Source organism: Sinohyriopsis cumingii, chromosome 5 (genome assembly GCF_028554795.1).
Source record: "Sinohyriopsis cumingii isolate HCF-2022 chromosome 5, ASM2855479v2, whole genome shotgun sequence".
NCBI classification, from domain to species: Eukaryota; Metazoa; Mollusca; class Bivalvia; order Unionida; family Unionidae; genus Sinohyriopsis; species Sinohyriopsis cumingii.
Window position 1 is genome coordinate 396,243 of NC_142965.1, and position 23,619 is coordinate 419,861.

General features: G+C 36.5%; 1 protein-coding gene across 1 annotated transcript in view; it reads right to left on the reverse strand.

Moving 5' to 3' along the window:
- Positions 1–23,619, reverse strand: part of LOC149798503 (uncharacterized) — a 60,833-nt gene that overhangs the window by 29,389 nt on the left and 7,825 nt on the right. Inside the window, exons 2-11 of the mRNA XM_089957304.1 lie at positions 21,220–21,607; positions 20,431–20,526; positions 19,109–19,339; positions 15,529–15,551; positions 15,046–15,187; positions 14,759–14,817; positions 7,513–7,701; positions 7,151–7,339; positions 2,587–2,715; positions 1,075–1,155 (exon numbers count right to left, since the gene is read on the reverse strand). Coding sequence (XP_089813430.1) covers positions 1,075–1,155; positions 2,587–2,715; positions 7,151–7,339; positions 7,513–7,701; positions 14,759–14,817; positions 15,046–15,187; positions 15,529–15,551; positions 19,109–19,339; positions 20,431–20,526; positions 21,220–21,600 — 1,520 coding nt within the window. The 5' untranslated portion in view covers positions 21,601–21,607. The remainder of the gene's footprint in view (positions 1–1,074; positions 1,156–2,586; positions 2,716–7,150; positions 7,340–7,512; positions 7,702–14,758; positions 14,818–15,045; positions 15,188–15,528; positions 15,552–19,108; positions 19,340–20,430; positions 20,527–21,219; positions 21,608–23,619) is intronic.

Here is a 23,619-nt window from a genome sequence, read left to right on the forward strand (position 1 = left end):
AGAAAATTATTATGTATTTAATATGTCAAAGATCCATAACATGATTGGTACTTAACAGCTGGGTGCTATTGACCTCTTACTACCGCATTATAATGGGGGGGGGGGAATATGTTTATGTAACTAGTTCTGGGAGTGCTCTCGGACCCCCAGCAAGCTTATTGCCCTGTACAACAGATGCTGCCTTCCTTTTAGAAGATGCACTATTTTGACTAGGAAGAGTGTTGCTCTTCCCTTTATCTTTTGGGGGGAATGCACACTATATTCTAAGATGTAATACTTCTGCACAGGAGGTAACAGTATTTCTGCCTTGGTAGATGCCTCTCAGTCAATTCAAGGCTTGCACAATCACGACCACAAACAACAAACAGGACATCCATCTACTCCTGTACATTATGTGCATGATACACATGTTGTCTGAGTGTCTCATGGGCCTTTGTTATACCCACACTTACCATCATTTTGAGACACCTGTATATAAAAGTTCTAAAACAAGAAAGCTTAGCAAGATAACAAATTGATGAAATACCAAAAATAGTCCCATTGTTGCTCTTTACTACTTTGTACTGAAAAACAGAAATGTACTTGTTTATTTGTTTTATTATGTTAATGAATAATAAATACAAGAACATCATTTATTGATTACAGAAATGCTATGAAACATTAAAGAAACATTTTTGGGTCAAATAGAATCTCTACTAAAAACAACAATTTGGGCATTTTGTGTTGAGAATACACTTCACAATTAATAACAATAATCACAATAATATCAGAATCCCCATCAAATTGTATAACAATTTTGTGTAAACTGATATTTAGCAAAACCACCAGTTATATATATATTTTTTCTCTTTATAGCGTTTTTCCATATGTTAAATGAACAGCGTCTAAGAAAGAATAAGGACACACTATGGCTGATTATGTAGGTCAGACTGGGTCAGTGCAAGTGTTCTGAGAAATCTCTATCTAGAACAGGAATTTGGAGCATTTGGCATGGATGAGGTATTTCCATTGCAGAAAGGTAAAGCTTAACAACAGTGACAGATAGGGTAATAGTAATATTAAAATTCTACTTACATGAAAAGTTTATTATAAGCACTCTGTAGTTGTTTTTTCTCTGTTTTCACACTTTCTAGATCCGACATTAAACTATCTATCCTTGAAAAATAAGAGCAACAGTCATTAAATGCAAAGGTCATGTCAAATGGTATCTACTTTATTTCCCAACTGTCTAAAGATCAGGTATGAAATGATGTATTGTTTGACTTAAGCAACTTTACAATAATCATGTTTTTGCATTCTACTAAATTCAATTAAAAAAATACAAGATATTTTCTTTTCCTACACTAATATCAGATATATTTCATCGTCTGGCCGGGTGGTCTAAAGCGTTCACCATTCCAGATCAATGCCACCTCACCTCTGTCTGTGTGGGTTCGAGTCCAAGGCTTGGATAGCGTGGATACATGGGAAATCCTGCCAGTAGTTTCTCGTGGGTCGGTGGTTCTTCCCTGGGTTTTCCAGGGTTCTTCCTCCACCAGTTATACTGGCCGCCATGTATAGCCTATCTTGTGCTGAAAAATGGCGTTAAAGCCTAGAACAAGAAATCATCGTGTGGTACCAAAAATAATATTTTAATTGAGTGGTGAAGCCATGAGTTAAAATGTGTAGCTTTGGTACCACAAGATGAAATATATAATAATAATAATAATAATAATGAGGACTTTGTATAGCGCATAATCTTTAGAAGCTCTAAGTGCTTTACAACATTAGGCAACACCTATAAGATAAAAAACATAATGATATGATTACAAAAACAAACACCATGAAATTAGAAAACATTAAAAAAACATGCTGAGAATATTTAAGGTAGGAAATATATCTGGTATGACATGCTGAAAGATGAAATATATCTGGTTTTGACATAGGAAAAGAAAATTTTCTTTTTATTATACCAGTAATGTTCACTGTCCTGCTCTTCTAGTTATAAATATATAAAAACATCTCAAAAAGACTGTGACTTAAAAGTTGTATTTGGAAGTTCTAAACATACCAACCTGTCTTCTAACAGTAGTCCCTGTACTGTGTTTCTTCAATCCTTTTAAGTCTATGATTGAGTTAGACTTATCTTAAATTCTCCCATGTCCATATTTAACTCCTCCACAGCTACTTCATGTATTTTGTCACCATGTTCATTATAAATGAAATGTTTTTTGTTTCTTTTTTCCATAAATTACATCACTGTCTTTGCTGAATGAATGCAAACAGATCCTGTGAAGTGTTCTACAGTGACATGCTGTGCACCAGTGGCTCCCAACCCACAGGTCATGACCCAAATCAAGGTCACAAGGACTTTCTGGAGGGTAGCAAAATTTAACAATATGTGGAGATGGGGTTGTAAGGCTCAGAAAAATTAAATTTTAGGGTCACGACCAAAAACATTTTGGATCCAATGACACAGTGAGCTGGTGAGTTTGCAAGGCAAGTTGGGAAATCTTATGGTGAATTAGAGAGGTGGCAAACAAAACACCTTGGCAAATTAATTAAATGTCGAACTCCATATTTATTTACTGCATTGTATGGACTCACTCAGTCGATATCTGTTGTACTGCATCTTGTAGTGGCAATGAATCATGTTCCTCCCCAAAGAGAGTTGTGGCCATTTCCTCTACTGTCATTTGAAGCGCTTCTGTTTCATTTACAAGTACATCATATTTCCTTGATAAATGAGAAAAAATAAAAAACCAGTTCATTTTGGGCTTTGGCTCTAATTCCTATTCAGCATGTGGCCTACTTGAGAAAGCTGTAGATGCTTGTATAACCCAAATAAAATAATTTGTATTTTATTTCTTTGGTGGTATTTTTGTTGAAAGATTTGAACTGTGGTGCACATTTTAGCAAGTAATATAATCCACATATCAGCCTGAGAAAGGGCCCTTTCATCCAAAACTGGACATAAGTGTCCCATACAACCTACTGTGAACACTCACATTGTTTTGCAATAAATGTTTCCACATTAGGTGGAAGGGGTGTGGGAGAAATCAGAATTTCAAAAGCAATTTGATGAGCAGTTTGATGGGTATGTTCATATTCAGGGAATCTGGATTTTGATGTCAATTGTCTGTGATGTGATTTTTATTTTTAACGTAGCTTTAACAATTTTTCAGTCATATTGCTACGATGTCTGCAATGTGGCAGTTTATAGCGATGTCTAGCACTGGGGCATCATGTCGCAGACATATAGCACGATGTCCCACCCAGCCACATTATCCTGACACCAGGCCGACCAGTCCTAACACTAACCTCTTAATGCTGAAGGCCAAGCGAGGCAGTTGTTAGTACCATTTTGTAAGTCTTTGGTATGACTCGGCCGGGGATCGAACCCATGACCTAACCACTAAGCCATCGGAGTGGTGTGTCAATTGTCTTAATAAAACATTATTAGCTGGACACTGTATGTTACCTTTTATCGGCTAGACATTATGATACCTTTTGCAATCAATATATATGAATGCATTCCTATTCCTCCACAAGATTACAATAAAACCAAAATGGCAACAAATAGCTTGACAGAAACTATAAATATTCAAAATTCATATAGCATGTTAGACTATGGGTGAAATGGTTCACTAATATACTGATACACTGATAATTTTGCAACACTGACATGCACATCAATACATGAGGCAGAGAAATGTGTGTATGTGTGTGTTTTGGATTTTTAACATAACTTTTTTTTAAAATCTGACATATAGCTATGATCTCTAGGCAAAGAATTTATATAAAATGATGCTCACTTTTATTACAAGTTACTTTTCTTATTCCAAAGTCATAAATAATAAACAGTCATTTACCTTTTTATTCTTTAAATTGAGAACTCATCCGAGACATATTTATCAGTAAAAAAACCAACCTATTGACAACATCTGCTTTGCCTTCTACAAATTAACACCAGGTGATGTGGTTTGGAATGCAATACCCCTTGCCAATTCCATGTTAATTACCTTATCCCAACTGCATATTCAGGATAAAGGAGACATTCCAAATGAAGTATTTTACTCCTCATCTGACCACTTTTAAATGATGCTGTTGTTGTTGTAGGGTTTAACGCCATTTTCAGCACACAATAGGCTATAAATGGCAGCCAGCATTAATGGTGGAGGAAGAACTTGGGGAAAACCCCAGAAAGAACCACCGACCCACAACAAGCTACTGAAGTTACCCTGTTGAACTTGATGGCTCGATTTCAAGTGTGTCACACAGTGAAATATGTTGCACTGAATTCTGGTTGATGGTTGTTTGTTTCAATAACAGGTAAACAATAACCAATCAGAACTTAATGTAGACTTATTTCCCTGCATGATACACAGGAAGATTATCAAAGAATCAGCGAGGGGGCAAATTTCAAACAGCACGAATTTGTCACCTTGTGTAATTTATTTTTTTTATAGGTGAGGAGTGAGTGTTGTCAAACGTTTTTCTTCTTCCTAAATATAGGCAAGTGCCTGTGGTCAGAACATTTTTTCTTCATATACACAATGTGATAGATTTTGCTGGTATTCATTTCTACTCCCATGTCTGGACATTCTTGATGAGATTTTCCTTGCACAATGAAACTGCACTATTTCTTCTATTTTGAAGATATCACCATGATCTCTTCCAAGTTTAAGTCAAGAAATGAAATTGGAAATAAGATGTTTTTAAAGCATTCATACAGTAAAAAAAACAAGAGGTAATGGCCAAAACGAGTCGTGCATTTGATCAAATGGGACAGTCTGAAATGACCTGAAAGGTCAAATTAAAATCACTGAAAACAAACAGGCAGGCTGTCTTGAGAGTATTTTTGTTATCTTGTCATGGATGAAAATAGCATATAAATACATGTATTGTATTTACCGCAAATGTTGGGAACAATTTTTTTTTTTGTGTCCCAGAACTTAGGGTGATTCTTTTTAAACCTACATTATGTGTCCCAAGACTTAGGAAATGAAATAAATTGTGTTCAATTTGCGCCCCCCCCCCCCGCTGCAACTGGCCACAATGCATGTTACAATAAAATAGATAAATAAAATGCTTATTTGAAAAAAAAATGAAAGAAACTAACATTGTACTGTTATCATTTATTCACTTTTTCTGTCGACATTAGCATTTTATTAACGGAAAAATATATCCATGAACTCCGTATAAGTAGTGCATGAATCCATAGTGTTATTGCTTTTCGTCAGACAACGCATTGGTTGTTGACGTGAATCATGTTTGGTTGTCCTCAAAGGTTTGAATGTCATGAGAATGAAAACTGGATCCTGCAAAATCATACATGAGAGAGAGAGAGAGAATTATCAACCCATTGCTCAAAAGCACCTGCCATTCATGTGTGACACGGTGTAAGGTACAAAATAACCAAGAGTGTATTATATCCAGGGTAACAATATGACAGTATCTCACAAACTAAAATCATTATTAGAAATACATTCACTGTGAGTACAAATGACAATCTTTTTAATTCCAAGGGTTACAAAATGCATTAGTAAAGCAAGTTAATGCTGTGTATACTATTTACACTGAAGAACTCGAAACCTGTTTGTGTCAATTATAAATGCAGATGGCATATAAATGAAAGCCCAGATGTTGAATAAACACACCTTGTAACAGCCATAAACTCACTGTTTGAACTTACCAGTAGGATATCAAATACAAAGGTTAATTTATTAAAAAGCAAGCCAACCCCCGAAGCAGACTTTGGATTCCTTTTAGCGTGGAGATTTATTTTTAACTATACATATGTTTACAAAGTTGGCTGACATGGGGAAGCCAACTTTGATCTCTTTATACCAGTTTTCACTGGGATTTTGAAAATAAATAGAAACAATGGAATACTTTGAAATGACAACTTCTCACATATTTACTCAAAAAGCAATTCCTCGCATTGTTATCACATACATAGCATACATAAAGGGGAATAAAAATAAAACAAAATAAACCACATTATAGATCTCTGCTCTTATGGATAAGTTTTGTAGTGTGATACTTGTGTAGTGAAGAGGCCTTGCCTCGTGCATGGAAAGAAAATGCGTTGCCTAACGATTCACCTAAGAGGCCAGTAGGGCAACCAAAAAAGCGTGCTAAAGAGGAGTGTGATGTAAAAGAAAATGAACCAGGTATAAAAAGACATGAAATTTGAGACCCCAGTCAGGAGAGAGATGATGTCTACGAAAATGGTGATGTCAGGCAAGGTCATTACAAGTGTTTATCATTAAAGAAAAAAGAGAGGAAGTTGTAAATTTTAAAAAAAATCATGGAATTCGAGTAACAGCAAGACGTTTCAAAATCCCCAAATCAACCATTGCAAATTGGTTAAAAATTGATTTTTCTCAGCAGTTGAATGAATGGGGACATTTAGCAAGGAGTGGGAGACCAGTATCATATGACAAGGAGTTACATGGAAAAATTGCAAATTGGGTTCTCGTCTAATGCGATCTGCAGATCCCTGTTAGTGCAGACACTATATGCGCTTATGCCAAGGAATTTGCGCCAAGTGAATATCCAGAAATTGAGTTTCATGCCAGTAGGAACTGGGCAACAGGTTTTTAAAAAATATATTAGAGGCATTCACGTTTACTCAACAGTACTTGGATTATGTCAGATATCACTGCTGTGTAAATAAAAGATGTTCAAATCGCTTTGGGACAAGCCAGATCTGATGAACAATATGCTTGGCCATGACTGTGGGACAAAAGACAGTGGTTTTGCAGGCGCAGCTCCATGCATGGCCTACTCAAAAATAATATTGGGAGTTTATTATTAGGTTCAAACATTCTTTAGGAATATCTATCACTGAGTTCAAGGGGTTCAAATGTCTTCCATTCAAGGACGTCAGCTATATAATATTACCAGAAGGACTTTGTTCTATTCTACCGAATGGCAGCTGCATCACAAATGGAGATACAAAATTCACTAGCTAAAGTCATCTTAGACCAAATCATGGATGTTTTTTTTTTAAAAATGTTTTTCGCTGGAAGATCTTTGTGTTCATGCACCATTATTATTAATGCTGAGGAAGAAATAGCTTTCGACCTCACAGTAAAAAATTTGCAAGGAAACAGAATCCCTTGATATTTATAAATTGCAAAATGATTAGACTTTTGTAACATACCTTTCCATTTCCTTGAAATTATTGTATATATCCTGTGCTTGCTGGTACTGAGTGGTGACTGCCTTGTCAGGTTTGACTGTACTTGGTTTTTCAAAGGTACCCACTTCTGTATGAGAAGTGCCATATTTGTGAAGATCACTCAGAAGAGTTTTCAAAAACTTGTTTTCATATTCCAACTGTTCCATTTTTCTACCAAAAAAAAAAGAAGTTAAAATAAGGAAGATATGTATCATCTGTGTTCATGCACAATTATTATCAATGCTGAAGAAGAAACTGCTTTCTACCTCACTGCCAAAAATTTATCAGGAAAAGAGTACCTTGATATTTATAAAGTATGAAACGAATCAACAATTGTAACGTACCTTTCCATTTCCTTGAAATTACTGTACATATCCTGGGCTTGCTGGTACTGAGTGGTGACCACCTTGTCAGGTTTGAGTGTACTTGGTTTTTCAAAGGTACCCCCTTTTGTACGAAAAGTGCTATATTTGTGAAGATCACTCAGAAGAGCTTTCAAAAATTTGTTTTCACATTCCAACTGTTCCGTGTTTCTACAAAAAAAGTTAAAAATGACATTTTAATAAGTTAACTATGTTGCTATTGCTAAGAAAGAGACAATGATCAAATAATGATCAGAATCTGATCACCTTTCAAAAACTAAAAAAATGAAATGTGTCTGGCTTATATATATATATATATATATTGTCTGTCCAAAATTTACAAATGTCAATAACAAATATCGAGAGTATTTTATTGAAAAACTGTGTACAGATTGTAAAAGACGTAAACTAACTTTAATTATGCATGTATGATTAGGATTTTTAGCATAGCTTTAACAATTTTTCAGTCATATTGCTATGATGTCTGCAGTGTGGCAGTATACAGACTTTAATTATGCAGTGTGTATGTGTTGGTATTGCATAGCTAATCTATTTTGGTGCCAAACATTTGCCGTCCATTCGATGCGAATACACCCTCCAACTGAGCAGAGAAAAGTCAGTATGGCCATTAGCTCACCACTCTGCAGAGTTGCCCCCAAGAATGTATCATACGAAGGGATTTGCCCCTTGTCCCAAAAATGGGGGGGGGGAGAGTAGAACAAAATTGAGGGGGAGGAGGAATCGACCGAATTTCATTATTTACATAACACCTCAATATCAATCTCTTTTTTCCTTATCCACTCTGTAAGACCCCTATTAAAATCAATATCTTTAAAACATGTTGCCTCTAGTTGCATAAGTATTTGTTCATTGTTTCTCAGCTTAATCTGTTTCATATCTGTGTATGAATACTGCTCTGTACTGAGAATCTGTGTATGAATATTGTTCTGTACTGAGAATCTGTGTATGAATATTGCTCTGTACTGAGAACCTGTGTATGAATATTGTTCTGTACTGAGAATCTGTGTATGAATATTGCTCTGTACTGAGAACCTGTGTATGAATATTGCTCTGTACTGAGAATCTGTGTATGAATATTGCTCTGTACTGAGAATCTGTGTATGAATATTGTTCTGTACTGAGAATCTGTGTATGAATATTGCTCCGTACTGAGAACCTGTGTATGAATATTGCTCTGTACTGAGAATCTGTGTATGAATATTGTTCTGTACTGAGAACCTGTGTATGAATATTGCTCTGTACTGAGAATCTGTGTATGAATATTGCTCTGTACTGAGAACACCCTTTCACAGTTCACAAAGATAAGCTCTGCCAAAATCTTTTTTGAATTAGCACTATACTGACTACATTGTCAGATTTACTATTCCGTAATGCTTTATTAGGAATTTAACTCTTTACCTCATACAACCGTCTTTGGATGCCTCTACAAAAGTCGCATCGAAGTGCCTTTTGACGCTTCTACAAAAGTACCATGGAAGCGCCTTTTGACGTCAGCTGTAAACATCCGCCATTTTAAGCCGGTTTTCCTAGTGCCACCTTCGGGGAAAAGCCCTTATTAGATACTACATTCATTTCTGCGAATGACAATTACGTCAGATCACGTGGTCACTGTTTATGTACTGGTCGATATCTGCCATTTAAAGTAACTGGGTCGTAATCTCCACTCTCCAAAATGGTGGTGCGGATTTCATTCAGTACTTACGAAGTTTTCATGATTAGAATCACAACTATGAAAGATTCAATAACCTAGGTAAAGGCTTTGATATTGACACAGGCTGCAATTAGTTTTTTATAAATTATTAAATTTAGATGACTTAGTGATGTAGACACAGACGAAAAACTTTTAAATTTTGAGTATGAGAAATGGCAGCTACGGTTGGTCACACGGCCTCACTGACATGACGGTGACTGAGTTCTCTCCAGATTTTAAAGCACATAACAAATTCTTCCGTGATAAATAATTACACAGCTATAACAATCAGACTTTACTCTTAAATTGTTCCACATATAATAGATGTGTACCAAAAATGTAAAATGGTTAAAATTGCTGTTAAACGTAACATACACTACATTGCTTAACAGTTCACAGGCAGGCTACGCGTATGCGGTAGACTAGGTAACGTGTGTTCTATTTATAGCGAGCTGCACTTTGTTACTATGCTCTATGAGGTAAAGGGTTAAGTCCATTAATGCTATAGTCTACTTGCTCAAACAGAGGTATTTTTGTCAAATAAATATCTTTATTTTTTAATTTCATTTTTAGATTCTTATTTATTAGATTTATTGTAACCTTTATATCAGGATTATATAGCTTTGTAGCACATGATCTGGCTGGACTAAATTATGACTAGAAAAAAAACGAAAAGTACACTCTACTTTAAATTGTTTATATTATTTTAATTTGGTTTGTGTTCCTTTTCAACCTTTGGTTTTGAAATACCGCTGAAATGAGGGGTGACTGTCATGCAGTTTGTTTTTGGTCACTTGGATTTGAATTTAACACCATTGTTTAGTTCAAAATCACTTACTGGAATATCATTTAATACTTTCCTTGCTCATATATATACTGTGATGCTCATATATATACTGTGATATACTTCCTGACTTTAAAAATAAATTGCCTTCATTACTCTGATCAGCCAGCTGTTTTATAAAAAACAGGAAATCTATAGATGAACAATGCTGGGAATCAGCCATTTTGGGTCTTCTCGATAGCCTGTATTATAAACACACATTTGTAAATTTCCTTTATGCAAGGTTCAAACTTCAACACAATGCATGTTACAGGGCCCAATGTGTCATTCAAATTTAGAAAAACAACCATTCATGTTAAGCCAAAAATAACAGACATGTCAACAGTTACAACAAAATACACATCGCAACAAGCACTTCAATATTTTTACCATTTTGGAATTGCATGCCCTGGGAGCATCTATGACTGTATGTCGCATAGTCATGCACAGAAGGTCATTTGTTTCACAGACGACGATTACGCAAGAGCAGAGTGGGAGGAGGGCATTTGGCAATAGTGACAGGTAAGTATTGCCTAATTAGATTAGTATTACCCCACCACAAAAAGCTACATTTTAATAACAGCAAGTTCTTCTCCTGTCACTATTTCATAACTGAATTTAGTGGGCAGGGTGATGCTCTCATCAAACTGATCAAAGACAGAGAAAATGAAATGTACTCACCACAGAGGGAGAGATCCACATATAGAAAGTTGATATATGGGTTTTCTGAGATTATGACACGTTAACCCCTTGTTCTGTCGATGCACCCTTGCAATGCTAGAAATAATGCTTTCATTTCTAGGTTGTTGATGAGGGACAATTCAGCCCAAGTCAAAGAGAATTACACCATCTGGGTCTCAATGAGCACCCCAACAGGAAATCTGATGCATCAGCAAACAGGTAAGAGTGGGGATCAGGTATTTGCATGGGGACCTCTACCAGGAATCTGTCCTGATTCATCCACAAGTGCAAATGGTGGTGTAATTCTGGCACTGGTGGGATTCCGGTTGACAGAATCTCTGTGTAGTTTCCACCATGTGAGAAGCAAGAACTGAAGAGCGTGCACATGGAGACATCCTAAAGGAACCAAGTTGGCAGTGGCCTTCTGGATTTTGAACATTGCCTCCATCTTGATGTTGTTGTTGTTGTTGTAGGGTTTAACGCCATTTTTCAGCACACGATAGGTTATGCATGGTGGCCAGTATTAATGTTGGAGGAAGAACCACCTACCCACGAGAAGCTACTGGCAAGCTTTCTCACATACCCCATTGGCTGAATCCGAGACTCAAACCCACGTAGACAGAGGTGAGATGACAGTGATCCGTAACGGAAAGCGGTTTAGACCACTCGGGGCCCCGGCCTCCATCTTGAAGGATTCCTTAAAAGAAATTGGGTGAGTGGAGAAAGATCGATTATGATTCAAACTTTTGCACTTTTCTTGATGACCAGGAAGATTCAAGAGAAGAAGGATGGAGACTAATCAATCAGAACCCTCTCAACAGCCCTTCTGCAAAAGGGTGTGCAATTTCTTCCCTTAATTTCACCAGACTAGACTGGGGAAAGAAAATGGGGGTCCTTAGTAGTGGGGATTGTTCTCAAAACTGTTAAAAGCCCTCATTCATGATGGAGAAGACCCAGCCATCATCTGTGATGCTTGACCAAGGCGCTGAGAAAAGGCCTAAGTGAGCACCTATTGGGAGGGAAAGCACTGGAGGAGAGGGGTTAAATTGCTATAATTACTAGGACTGTTTCCCTCCACCCTATTTCCTTTATTGGGAATGGAAGGAGGGTTAGTGAAGTTCCTCTTTTGGGGTGTGCAGTGACCTGGTTGCCATGGACCTGACAAGCAAGAAGGTGGTCTCACTTGAGTTTGTGGATTGGACAGAGGCTGAACCTACTTAAAATATTTTAAGTCTGCCTGATATTTCCTGGCAAACTGTGATGGGCCAGGGGTGGTTGTGAAGGACCGATGTTGATGATCCAGCAAGTCTTGAGAAGGAAAAGTAGGTATGAGGTCCCTGACGAGGGTCTTGGTTTCTAGTGGAGCATCCCTTAGAAGGCCTTTACTGTGGTTAAGCAAGACCTTTGACGAGTCAAATGCAGCATCATGGAGAATGTGTAGAAATACTGCTGATATTGCTATGGCAACAGAAAGCACACACCCCATTGTCATGGCCACAGGTTCCAGCATGAATTACAATGTAACTTATTCAATGAGGCCTTTCTCAGTATAATAAAGGAAGTAACTGAGAATAGATCAGCAAGAAAGGTTACCATTACAAGTAACTGGTGTTCTGCTCTATGGCACTGATTGCTTTGATGGGAAGGCATGCCCAGGGTCCCTTTGAAATATCCACTTTGGCTGCATCAGTGTCCAACTGCAGAGGTTTGGTAGTCCACTTCAGGGAATGTACACAGTAGCTGGCAGAAGAGATAAGGGGTCTCAACTTTAAAGGAAGTACTGACCACCCTCTATGATGCTGAGTGATATTTTGGCCTAGCAAAAACCTCAGAAATAAAAGGTTTGTTTGTGATGATACTCTGGAGATCTTTTCCCAATTGGAAGAATCTTTTGGGAATGTGCGCCAGATAGTTTGAGGCACAAATATGGGGTAACTGGTGGTAAACAAAGTTTAGCACCTTATCAAAGGAATAGACCTCTTCTTTCTCCTCCAACTGAGAGGAATGGGTGGGCCTGTGAGAAGGTGTCATTGCTGCTGCTTCTGTCTTGAACTCATTTGAGTCAACACAAATAGAGAGGCCATCATTGTCATCATAGTCTAATACACTCGAGTCAGAAAATGACTGGGCATCAATATGTCCTTTGGTGGAGAGGATACTGGAAAACTATGCACCACGGTCCATACTTCAGCATGAGTTACAGAGCAGAGATAAGAATGCCTTGAATGATGTTACACCTCTAACCTTCTGAATGGTGTGGAGGTGATGGTGGGACAAAAGCCACTGCTTTATCTAGACTGTGAGGGCAAGGTCCATTAGTTCAATGGGGGCATAATGAACAAAATTTCCTGAGGTGGAAGGCCCCACGTCCTGTAACGGTTCGCTGGTGTAATTAGGAAGGAGGGGGGCACCCATTACTAACCCGAGTCCATTGGGTAGACTCCAAATCCTTTACCAGATGGGACTGGAGAGGAGGGAACTCAGTCAATACCCTGTCACCATATGGTAAGGCCGATGAGTGATAGTTGGAGAAGATCTCATCTTCAACTGATTTATCACTCTGTGCATAATGGGTGCAGTGCCCCACCTCCCTAACAGGAGAAAACAACACACTTCCAGAAGCAGGAGATGAGTTGGAGTGCCCTACTTCCCTAATGAGAGGGCACAATTCATTGTTGCAGTGGTCTGTGTCTCCAGCAGGTGGGAGCAACCTACTAACTGAGGCAGACATGCTTTTTGGAATATGAGAAGTGTTCATCTCCCCTTCCTATATGGGGAGGTCGAACGAATCCCTGAATGTTTAGTCCCTCCTTCTGGAGTGGATTCACAGGCCACCAAAGATGTTGGTCCCAACACTTGAGACCTGTCAGAGAAAATCTAGAAAATCCAAAGATGAAAGGGAGGAAAGGTTCCTCCACCCCCAATAAGTACGACTTGAATCAACTAGATTCCAGGTGCTTGAAGGCCATAATTCTCAATATATGCAACGATTTTTCCATGTACATTTTGAGCACTTTATGCTGTCTGCACGAGTGTCCCAAGGGCCCACAGACTATAAAGAAATAATGAACATCATGTTAAAGTGAAACTCACCTGATGGTATCCAGCGTCATACCAAATACACCCGTATATGCAATAAAAACATAGTGTTGTTGTTGCAAAATTCACCTGGTTGTATGCAGTGTCATACCTCATACACCACTGTGTATGCACTAACAAATGTACTGACATAGTAAACGTTAGAGAAGAAATTACGTGTAGTTTTTCTGACAGAAACAAAAGATAATTCACCTACAAACTTTGTTAATTAAAACAACAAACAAATACATATGCAATGTCAGTGTGAAAGTGTTCAAACAACAAATATGAAAATGAAGGCAGGGCCTATTGTTATTTTCCTTTAAAAACAGAGACTTAGCCATACCACAGTGTATGTATGTAATAAGCATGTGCCCACCCCAAAAGGATGAAACATGAGGTAACCTTGGAAGTTTTTAAGCAGAAAAAACAATTTTTACTAGTAAAATATGTTTCTTTGAAAATACTTACCCAACCATAACACCTCAGGAAAACAACCACTACCTTGCAAATCTAAATCCAACCCTCCCAGATACTACTACAGAAGGAAACTGCTTTTATTTGCGTAGATTGCTACAGGAATAATTTCTCTGATGATGGTTTTGGCAAACATCTATGCAGTAGGGTGTCAGTGAAAGAAAATGACAGCCAATATCTACCTTCTGCGAATGACCATGTGACATGCAGACTAGTGTGCAAAAGGTCATAGTGCCTTTTCTCCACTCTGTGGAAGGATGTATTCACTTCAAATGAATAGCAAGAGTGTTTAGCACGAAAATGGATTAGCTATGCAATAGCAACAGAATAAGTAGTTGCCGCTATTATATTTTGAAGATTTATACAGTTGTAGGAGGATGTGGTTACTTGAGTCATTGTAGAGCACATAGTTTCTCATTTTTATATATGGTGTAACGTAAAGAATCATGTGATACAACCTCTTCAAAATGTTGTTTTCTTTTTCGATCTCTGATATCTTTCGTGTTTGGGGTCTTGCCTAAAAAGAGAAGTAAATATAAAATAAAATGTCATTGGATAAAATACTCCAAGATAATGTGATAAATGTAATTTTACTTTAATATTTCAAGTTTAATTTAAATGGAATAGACTGCAATAATTATGCCCATATTGATAATGCAGTGACAGTGTTTCTTTGATCAGTACATATGTCCTGCATTTACAGATAACTTAATTTCATTTGTAATATACAATTCAGATCATTTACCTTTCTCTTCATCATATCTGTGTATTTAATGTTGCTAATAGCTTCTTCAATCCATGGTGCACAAACTTCAATCTTTAAATCGCCAGGTGGTGTGAAATAAGTCTTGATGTTTAGGTGGACTATACGTACAGTGTCTTCATGTCTTGAATATTGAAAAGACAACAGAAGAAATTATTTTTAACAAAGCTAAAGTAAATGTAGTAACGAGTGTAACCATCATTGAAATGGAATATAGCAAATAAATCATTAAAGGTTTTCGAAAGTGTTACAATGTGAAATACAATTGTGATAAACGCCACTTCAACAAACTAATTCCTTCTTATTATTTATTTTTTACTCAGGAAATTAATTTGAAAATTGCATCATTGCCATAAATAATCATTACTGCATATTATAATTACCTGTAAGTACTTTCTTCTGAGAGAACCAATATGAACTAATAAAAATGTATTTCTGATGATAAATATATACTATTTTACATACCTGGCCCTAATGGAGCCGTATTGCTGAAATGTAAAAAGGAACTAAATTTATATAATATGCATAAATATACTTAAGTTTATATTTTCTATATCTGTCTACCGGAATACCTATCTTTCTCATCTTCGGAACATCAACTTTCTGTTTATCATACTAATTGACTAATTGATACTGTTCCCACTTCTACATCTAAAGCAGATATACTTTGTTAAAAACTTATATCACTTACAACCAAAGAGAAAGTAATTGTATTCAGATTTTCTGGCTTAGTAATCAATACTTTTGACCTGGAAATCTGGGCTTTGTCTGAATCAAAATTAAATATGGCTTATGTCATCGAAAATGCTTTGAATATGAGATGTAATCGGCATAATAAAAAAACCAGGTCACATAGTTGTACCCATTCTTGATCAATTAACATGTCAATAAATAGTTAAAAACTAATAATGACTGCTTTTATAATTTTTTATGTATCTGTACAAGTTTGAATTTTCTTATTCTCCAACACAAAATTAAAGAAAACAATCAAAGAGTTCACAATTCACAGGCCGCACACCACACATATGGTCTATACTCTATAGCATGGTTGGGCAATCATTTTTGCTGAGGGGCCACTCCACAAATTTTGGTAAGTCACAGGCCACACGTTTCTACTACAATAATGAAATTACCATACAATCTAATGTTAGACAGGCCACTACTGGCATGTGAGCCTTATAATGTTAGACAGGCCACTACAGGCCTGTGAGCCTTATAATGCTAGACAGTCAACTACTGGCCTGTGAGCCTTATAATGTTAGACAGGCCACTACTGGCCTGTGAGCCTTATTATGTTAGACAGGCCACTACTGGCATGTGAGCCTTATAATGTTAGACAGGCCACTACAGGCCTGTGAGCCTTATAATGCTAGACAGTCAACTACTGGCCTGTGAGCCTTATTATGTTAGACAGGCCACTACTGGCGTGTGAGCCTTATTATGTTAGACAGGCCACTACTGGCATGTGAGCCTTATAATGTTAGACAGGCCACTACAGGCCTGTGAGCCTTATAATGCTAGACAGTCAACTACTGGCCTGTGAGCCTTATTATGTTAGACAGGCCACTACTGGCGTGTGAGCCTTATTATGTTAGACAGGCCACTACTGGCATGTGAGCATTATAATGTTAGACAGGCCACTACAGGCCTGTGAGCCTTATAATGCTAGACAGTCAACTACTGGCGTGTGAGCCTTATTATGTTAGACAGGCCACTACTGGCCTGTGAGCCTTATTATGTTAGACAGGCCACTACTGGCATGTGAGCCTTATAATGTTAGACAGGCCACTACTGGCCTGTGAGCCTTATTATGTTAGACAGGCCACTACTGGCATGTGAACCTTATAATGATAGACAGTCAACTACTGGCCTGTGAGCCTTATAATGTTAGACAGGCCACTACTGGCCTGTGAGCCTTATAATGTTAGACAGGCCACTACAGGCCTGTGAGCCTTATAATGTTAGACAGGCCACTACTGGCATGTGAGCCTTATAATGCTAGACAGGCCACTACTGGCCTGTGAGCCTTATAATGCTAGACAGGCCACTACTGGCCTGTGAGCCTTATAATGTTAGACAGGCCACTACTGGCGTGTGAGCCTTAATTTGTTCACCCATGCTCTAGTTTATTTTATTTTGCATGTCATTTGATCATACAAAAAATATAGATAGATTTCGTTTTAATTCATCTTCTATTTCCATACCCTTTTTCTACTGACCAAAGTTTAGACATTGGTTTATTGATATTTTATTTTGATACACTTGAGATATTACAAGTACATGATTTTCATTGATATAAATGATCCAACTGAAGAATATAATGCATATTAATGATTAGAATATTTACACATTACCAAAGATAAACCACATAGTTATTATAAATTCACAATACTGTCATATATTCACTAAAACAAGGTCATAATATTTGTTAAATTTTAGAATAGAGACAGATGGTTTGTAGATCATCAATGATCCAGTTTTAGTTTTGTTCTCTGCTTAAAGTAAATGTAATTTCAACATTTAACAGTATTCAGTCTTAACAAGGTATTGATTTGGCATCTCTCTTTCATTATAATTCATGTATTGGTTTTAGGTTTCCAACAACAATCCAAGCCAGTTAACTGTTTAAACCCAATACTGGCTTTGTGTAATAGGCTATGTCAGTACCCCTGTTATTTTCTATACTTATTCCACATAATTTACCATATCTTTTACTATATCAAGTGACTTGAAAACCAGATGATGTGATGCGCGATGTGATTTGGATTTTTAACATAGATTTAGTAATTTTTCAGTCATATCACTATGATGTCTGCAATGTGGCAGTTTATAGTGATGTCTAGCACCGAGACATCATGCAACAGACATGTAGCATGATGTCCCACCCAGTCATATTATCCTGACACCAGGCTGACCAGTCCTAACACTAACTTCTTAATGATGAATGCCAAGCATGGAAGCTGTTAGTACCATTATAAGTCTTTGGTATGACTTGGCTGGGGATCTAACACATGACCTCATGAATTGAAAACCACAAAAAATGATACCCTCTCTCTTCTTGTTTGTGTAAATTTGCTACAGTATTTAATTTGTTCTCTTTATGCAACATTCCTCTGTTGTTATATCTCTATTGTTACTTTTCTTGACATTTCTCATCTTTCTATAGACAGCCTCAGTTCCCTATCGGTAGCCATACTAATTTAAAGTTGTCTGTCATGTGCTCAAACAGGTATCAAATAGAACAACCAGGCCAAAGCCCTAGGCATATTTAATTACCATGTGAGTGTCACTGTATAGCTATGCTGTGCTTCTGACAATGGATGATTACATACTTAAAACAAGATTGAACTGTTTGCATAGAGGTGTCAATTGATAATTGCATAGTGAAGTACCCATGTACATGAGGAAGATCACCATTGTCAAGAAAAACACAGAGTACAGTATATTGCCCTGAAACCTCCCCTCCCCCTTTCTCTTCTCCAAAACAAAACTGGGGAAAATGCATGTCAGCATTGGTCACTGCAATGTCACAATTATTTTGGAATAGCATACTGTGGTACCAATAATATTCATTTTACTTGCATACAAGATGAAGCCAAAGTGTTGATCTGACTTTGTCTTACACATGACATAGAATTTTGGATAACCAATGGATGGAAAATGTACAAAATTAGTCACTTTGACTTGTACGGCACATCAACATCTAAGCCAGACAAAATGTGGCAAACACACTGAGAGAAAAATGCAATTATCGTAACTATCCCCTGTAGCAAGAAATAGCAATCTGCTGTAAATTACATATCCATGACAAAAGAAACTTCACTCTCTAATGTCAAGGAATTATACTGGCAAATATAATATTTACTAACTTGTTCAATTTGAATCACTGTTGTACAAAATAAGTCATAACTTTCACTTTTCCTGTATACATGTTCATTAGTTTGTTGTTACTAAATATGACTGATGAGTTCTTCAATGAATTAAAACAACATCCCTTTTTGTTTCAAATATCCAAAGCTGGTAACTATGAGAAATGAACAAATACCTGTATAACAAATGCCATGTCTTTACTCCTTGTCTGGCTTATTTCTTCTTCTAATTCAGTCACATCTGTCAAGGACTTCAAAAGAACTCTTTCAGCTTCAACATGAACCTGTATCTTCTTATCTCTTTCTTGACATAAGTAGCTCAAAACAGCATTTTGTTTTGCATGAAGAGCATCATACCATTTTTTAAACATGTTATCAACTGTTTTGTGGATGGAATCAGCATTTTTCTGAAAAGTCAAAAATGAATTTCATCAAAGATATCCATTGCCCATAATTCTTGTCCTGACGTCCAATTCATATGTAACACTCATTACAGTAACTATATTTAGGCAGACTGGCTGCCTTTCCCAAGCACAAGTCAAACACGATTGTAGCCACTGCTTTTAAAAACCTTTTGACAATGTTAAATAGATTTCATAAATAACTACATTAATTGCCCATCCTAGGACAGGAATAAAACAGATGTAAAAATATGTAAATATTGTGATGAACATTTTTAAAGAAAGACAGCCAGAAGAATAAAATACAAAAATGTATTAAAATTTTTTTGGATGCCACTGCGAGTTTCAAACTCGTGACTTTTGTTTGGTTGCAATCACACAGAAAGACAAATGTGGGTGTTCATATATCAGATATCAAAGCAAACACATATATTGTTTCACACAAAATTCATAAAGAATGCTTTTTATGATGTGTGTCTCGTTTAAGTGGTATTTCTAAACTGGTCTTCGATATCAAAATTTCTATTTTTAATGAATCATAATTATAAATGATATCTGTGGTATCATCAACAATGGATTTTTAGTTTTATTTTAAAAGTCATTTCGCCTGGATATCAGAAAGCTTCTGCAAAAGAATTTGACCTCAAGTTAAAAGTCATATCTTATCAGGATGCATGTATGATTAGGAGGTGAAATCTTTTGAGTGATTTTGAGCAAGAAACATTAAAAAACATCTCCCTAGCGCTTGATGTAAGAGTGTTACATAGTAGCCATTTTTCATGTATTAATATGCAAAGTATGGCAACCCTTTCTGTCACTCTGTTGAGCACATGAGCCAATGGACACAACGTTCATAACTTACGATCGTTGAATTAGGTACATATGGTTTGGCACTACATTTTGCAGAAAGAATAAAGTTAAAATTGAAATTTTCAGCCCCCAGTTTTATACCTGATAACATAATCCTGTTAATTTTTTAGTTGACAATGGGGGAAAAGACAAAAATGCATGAATTCAATAAGGAGGTGTTTTCGATGAAATGATTTATAAAACAACTGTAATTTAGACACTCAGATAAGACAGTCTAAAATGATTACCTGCATGGCATTTCTTGACTGTTCTACAACACTTCTCTTCTCCTGTATCATTGATACTGACAGTTTTGTCTCAGTGAAAAATGCTGCTAACTGTTCCTGTGAAAATGGAAGTTCTTGACCAAAATATAAAAAGAAGTGCATTTTGTCAGATTCAATTTTGTTTCTCTTTCATGTGAATTTACTGGTTTCATTGCCCCGTTACCTCACCACAATATCTGAAATGTTCATTTATATTGGTAATCACTGATACAGTATATTGTAATGCCCTTACAAGATGCAGGCTATAATAAATCATCATTCATGGATGCATTTAAATGCATGCCAGTAATTAAACAAACATTTACAAATTACTTTGTTAAAAAATCTTTCACATTTAAAGCTATTAAAATATGACAAAATAAAAAGGCTGAAATATTATGAATAATAAATAGTAACAATAATATAAAAAAATTAAGATACAGACAACATTTAATTTCAGAGCTATAAAAATCATTTTTGTAGATGAAGCCAGTAATATATTTCTTCTCAACAGGTATTATGAGACATAAGGATACAACTACTGCAAATGTTTTGTTTGATGATAAATACATCAAAACCATTTATTCTTTTCATCTTCAAATTATAGAACAACTAAAATTCATGAGTATAAAACTGCTAATTTTTTTTCAAATATTCTGATGCTTTTCTCCAAGTTTAATACATGTATGTGGTTTCCTTCTGGTGGACAAATTTTCATTTATAAGTCCACATGTACATTTTGTTTAGCAAATACAATAACTGTGTACTTACATTTCGTTCATTAAAGATTTTGTCTATATCTTCTATGACATGGCCTCTGTGATGCATCGAAAGGCACTTGGAACATATCACCATATCACATTGCTCACAAAATATATCAAGTAACTTGTTATGTTTCAAACACACTGAAGTGCATGTCTTATCTTTGGCTTCTATGACATTACTGAGGACATAATTCTTTGGTAGTTGATCTACCTTTCCATCTCCGAGATTGACTCTAAATCGACAAATTGGACAACAAAACCATCTCTTGTTTTCTGCCACCCCTTTTATGCATTCCAAACAAAAGGAATGGCCGCACAGAAGGCATCTTGGATCACGGTAAATCTCCTGACATATTGGGCATGAAGTTGCATCCTCTTTAGAAGCCATTAATTCCCTAAAATGAGGAGTTAAGAAAATCATTAAAATTGCAGACTAAGTTCATCTTTATACTCACTGCATGTCCTAACATCTATCAATGATTACAAAATGTTGCCTTGGCTTCAGGAAACAACATATACACACACACACACACCAATGCCTGAAAGTACCACACATAACCTTAAAATGTTGTACAATGGTCCCCTAAACCCCGTGAAGAGTTGGCTTCTTGCATACAACCCTCACAATTTAGTGAGATCCTCAAAATATTACACATTGGACCTCTAAGCCCTACAACACACTGAATGACATTTGCAGCAAAATGTACCAATTACTGAACTCAAATCCCTGATTTCTGCCTATTAAATCATCTTGAATGATCATGTGCTAATCAACTGTAATTACTTCATACACATTTTATGTGGAATTTAGAAAGAGAACCTTGTTCTTTTTATACCAATCTTGGAAAGCAAGACAAAGTTTGCTCAAAACCATATGCAATACTTGAAAATAAAAACAATATTTTGTAAGGTCATTTACACTATCAGTGTACAAGGTCTTGCTAAAGAAATGCCGCACCATGGTAATCTAACCACTGTGAAGAGTGAACCATATGAATGGACAGCACACAAGTGTGACACTGAGCTTTATACTTCTGTGTATTTTCTATGACCACATAAGTAGATTAGAATGCAAGGGACATAAATTTTCCCTCCTTAATGTGAAACATCCAGTATTGTTTGAGCTATCAAAGTCTCATCCAATCAAAATGTTTGTAATCAAAATGTTTGTGTTCTCATCCAATGAAAATGTTTGTGTCCTTATCCTTGCCATGAAAACTTCTTTAAATAAGGTATTTCATGAGATGGCCAGAATGACTCGCAGAATGTTTACAATGTTGCCACCTAGAGTGCATCAATTTCACTTCTAAACATTCCAGTTGTTGGATATTCATGTGAAGGGATGAAAACTAGCTGCAGGAATTCCAATGTATTTGTGATCAAATATTTACATTATTTAACTTGATCACATAGAAAAATTATATATAGAGATAGAATCATGTCACATAATTTTTTTTAATTCATTAGAACATTTTCACAACATACAGAAATGCTGTGGTTGCATTAGTACCCTTAAAAAAATTGTTGTTGTTGTTGTGGGGTTTAACGCCATTTTTCAGCACACGATAGGCTATACATGGCAGCTAGTATTAATGGTGGAGGAAGAACCTGGGAAAACCCCGGAAAGAACCACTGACCCACGAGAAGCTACTGGCAAGCTTTCTGACATACCCACATTGGCTGAATCCGAGACTTGAACCGCCACAGACAGAGGTGAGATGGCAATGATCCGTAACAGAGAGCGCTTTAGACCACTCGGCCACTCGGGGCCCCTTAAAAAATTTTTAATAAGCAACTAAGCTGAAAATTTGCCAGATTTCAACAGATGTAACATTTTTTCCCTGATCAGAAAAATAGCCAACAAAATGATGATAGCTATAGTAAATAGAACTTTCCAGAATAAGGAAAATGTCCATGGTTGCAGCCAATCAGTAAGTGCAAGAATTTAATGGGCTTCTTTGGACCAATCAGTAAAGAGAATACAGTGCAAGAATTTAATGGGCTTATCTGGACCAATCAGACTCACATAAAGTGATACCTCAACATGCTGACTATCCAAAATATTTAACTGCACACGCTATATATAAAGTGTAATAACTATGTGAGAAATCATCACAGCCCTTTTGGCCCACAACCTCCATCACCCAAGCCATTTACAACAAAAAAATAATAGGGTGAGAACTGGGTCAGTCACATAAGAGGCTACTTAGGGGCAGCTTCCAAGACAGAAGAAATTATCAAAAGAGGAATAAAAGCCATTGAAATAAACCAATACTCAGTGGTCACCAAATGTAACACAAAATGAGGCACCTGCATTTTCAATGGTTATTTGTTGTCTGTTTCTTTTCTATTGTGTGCGGGATGTGCGTCTTGTATATGATGCTTTGGTGTAAATCTGATCACACCC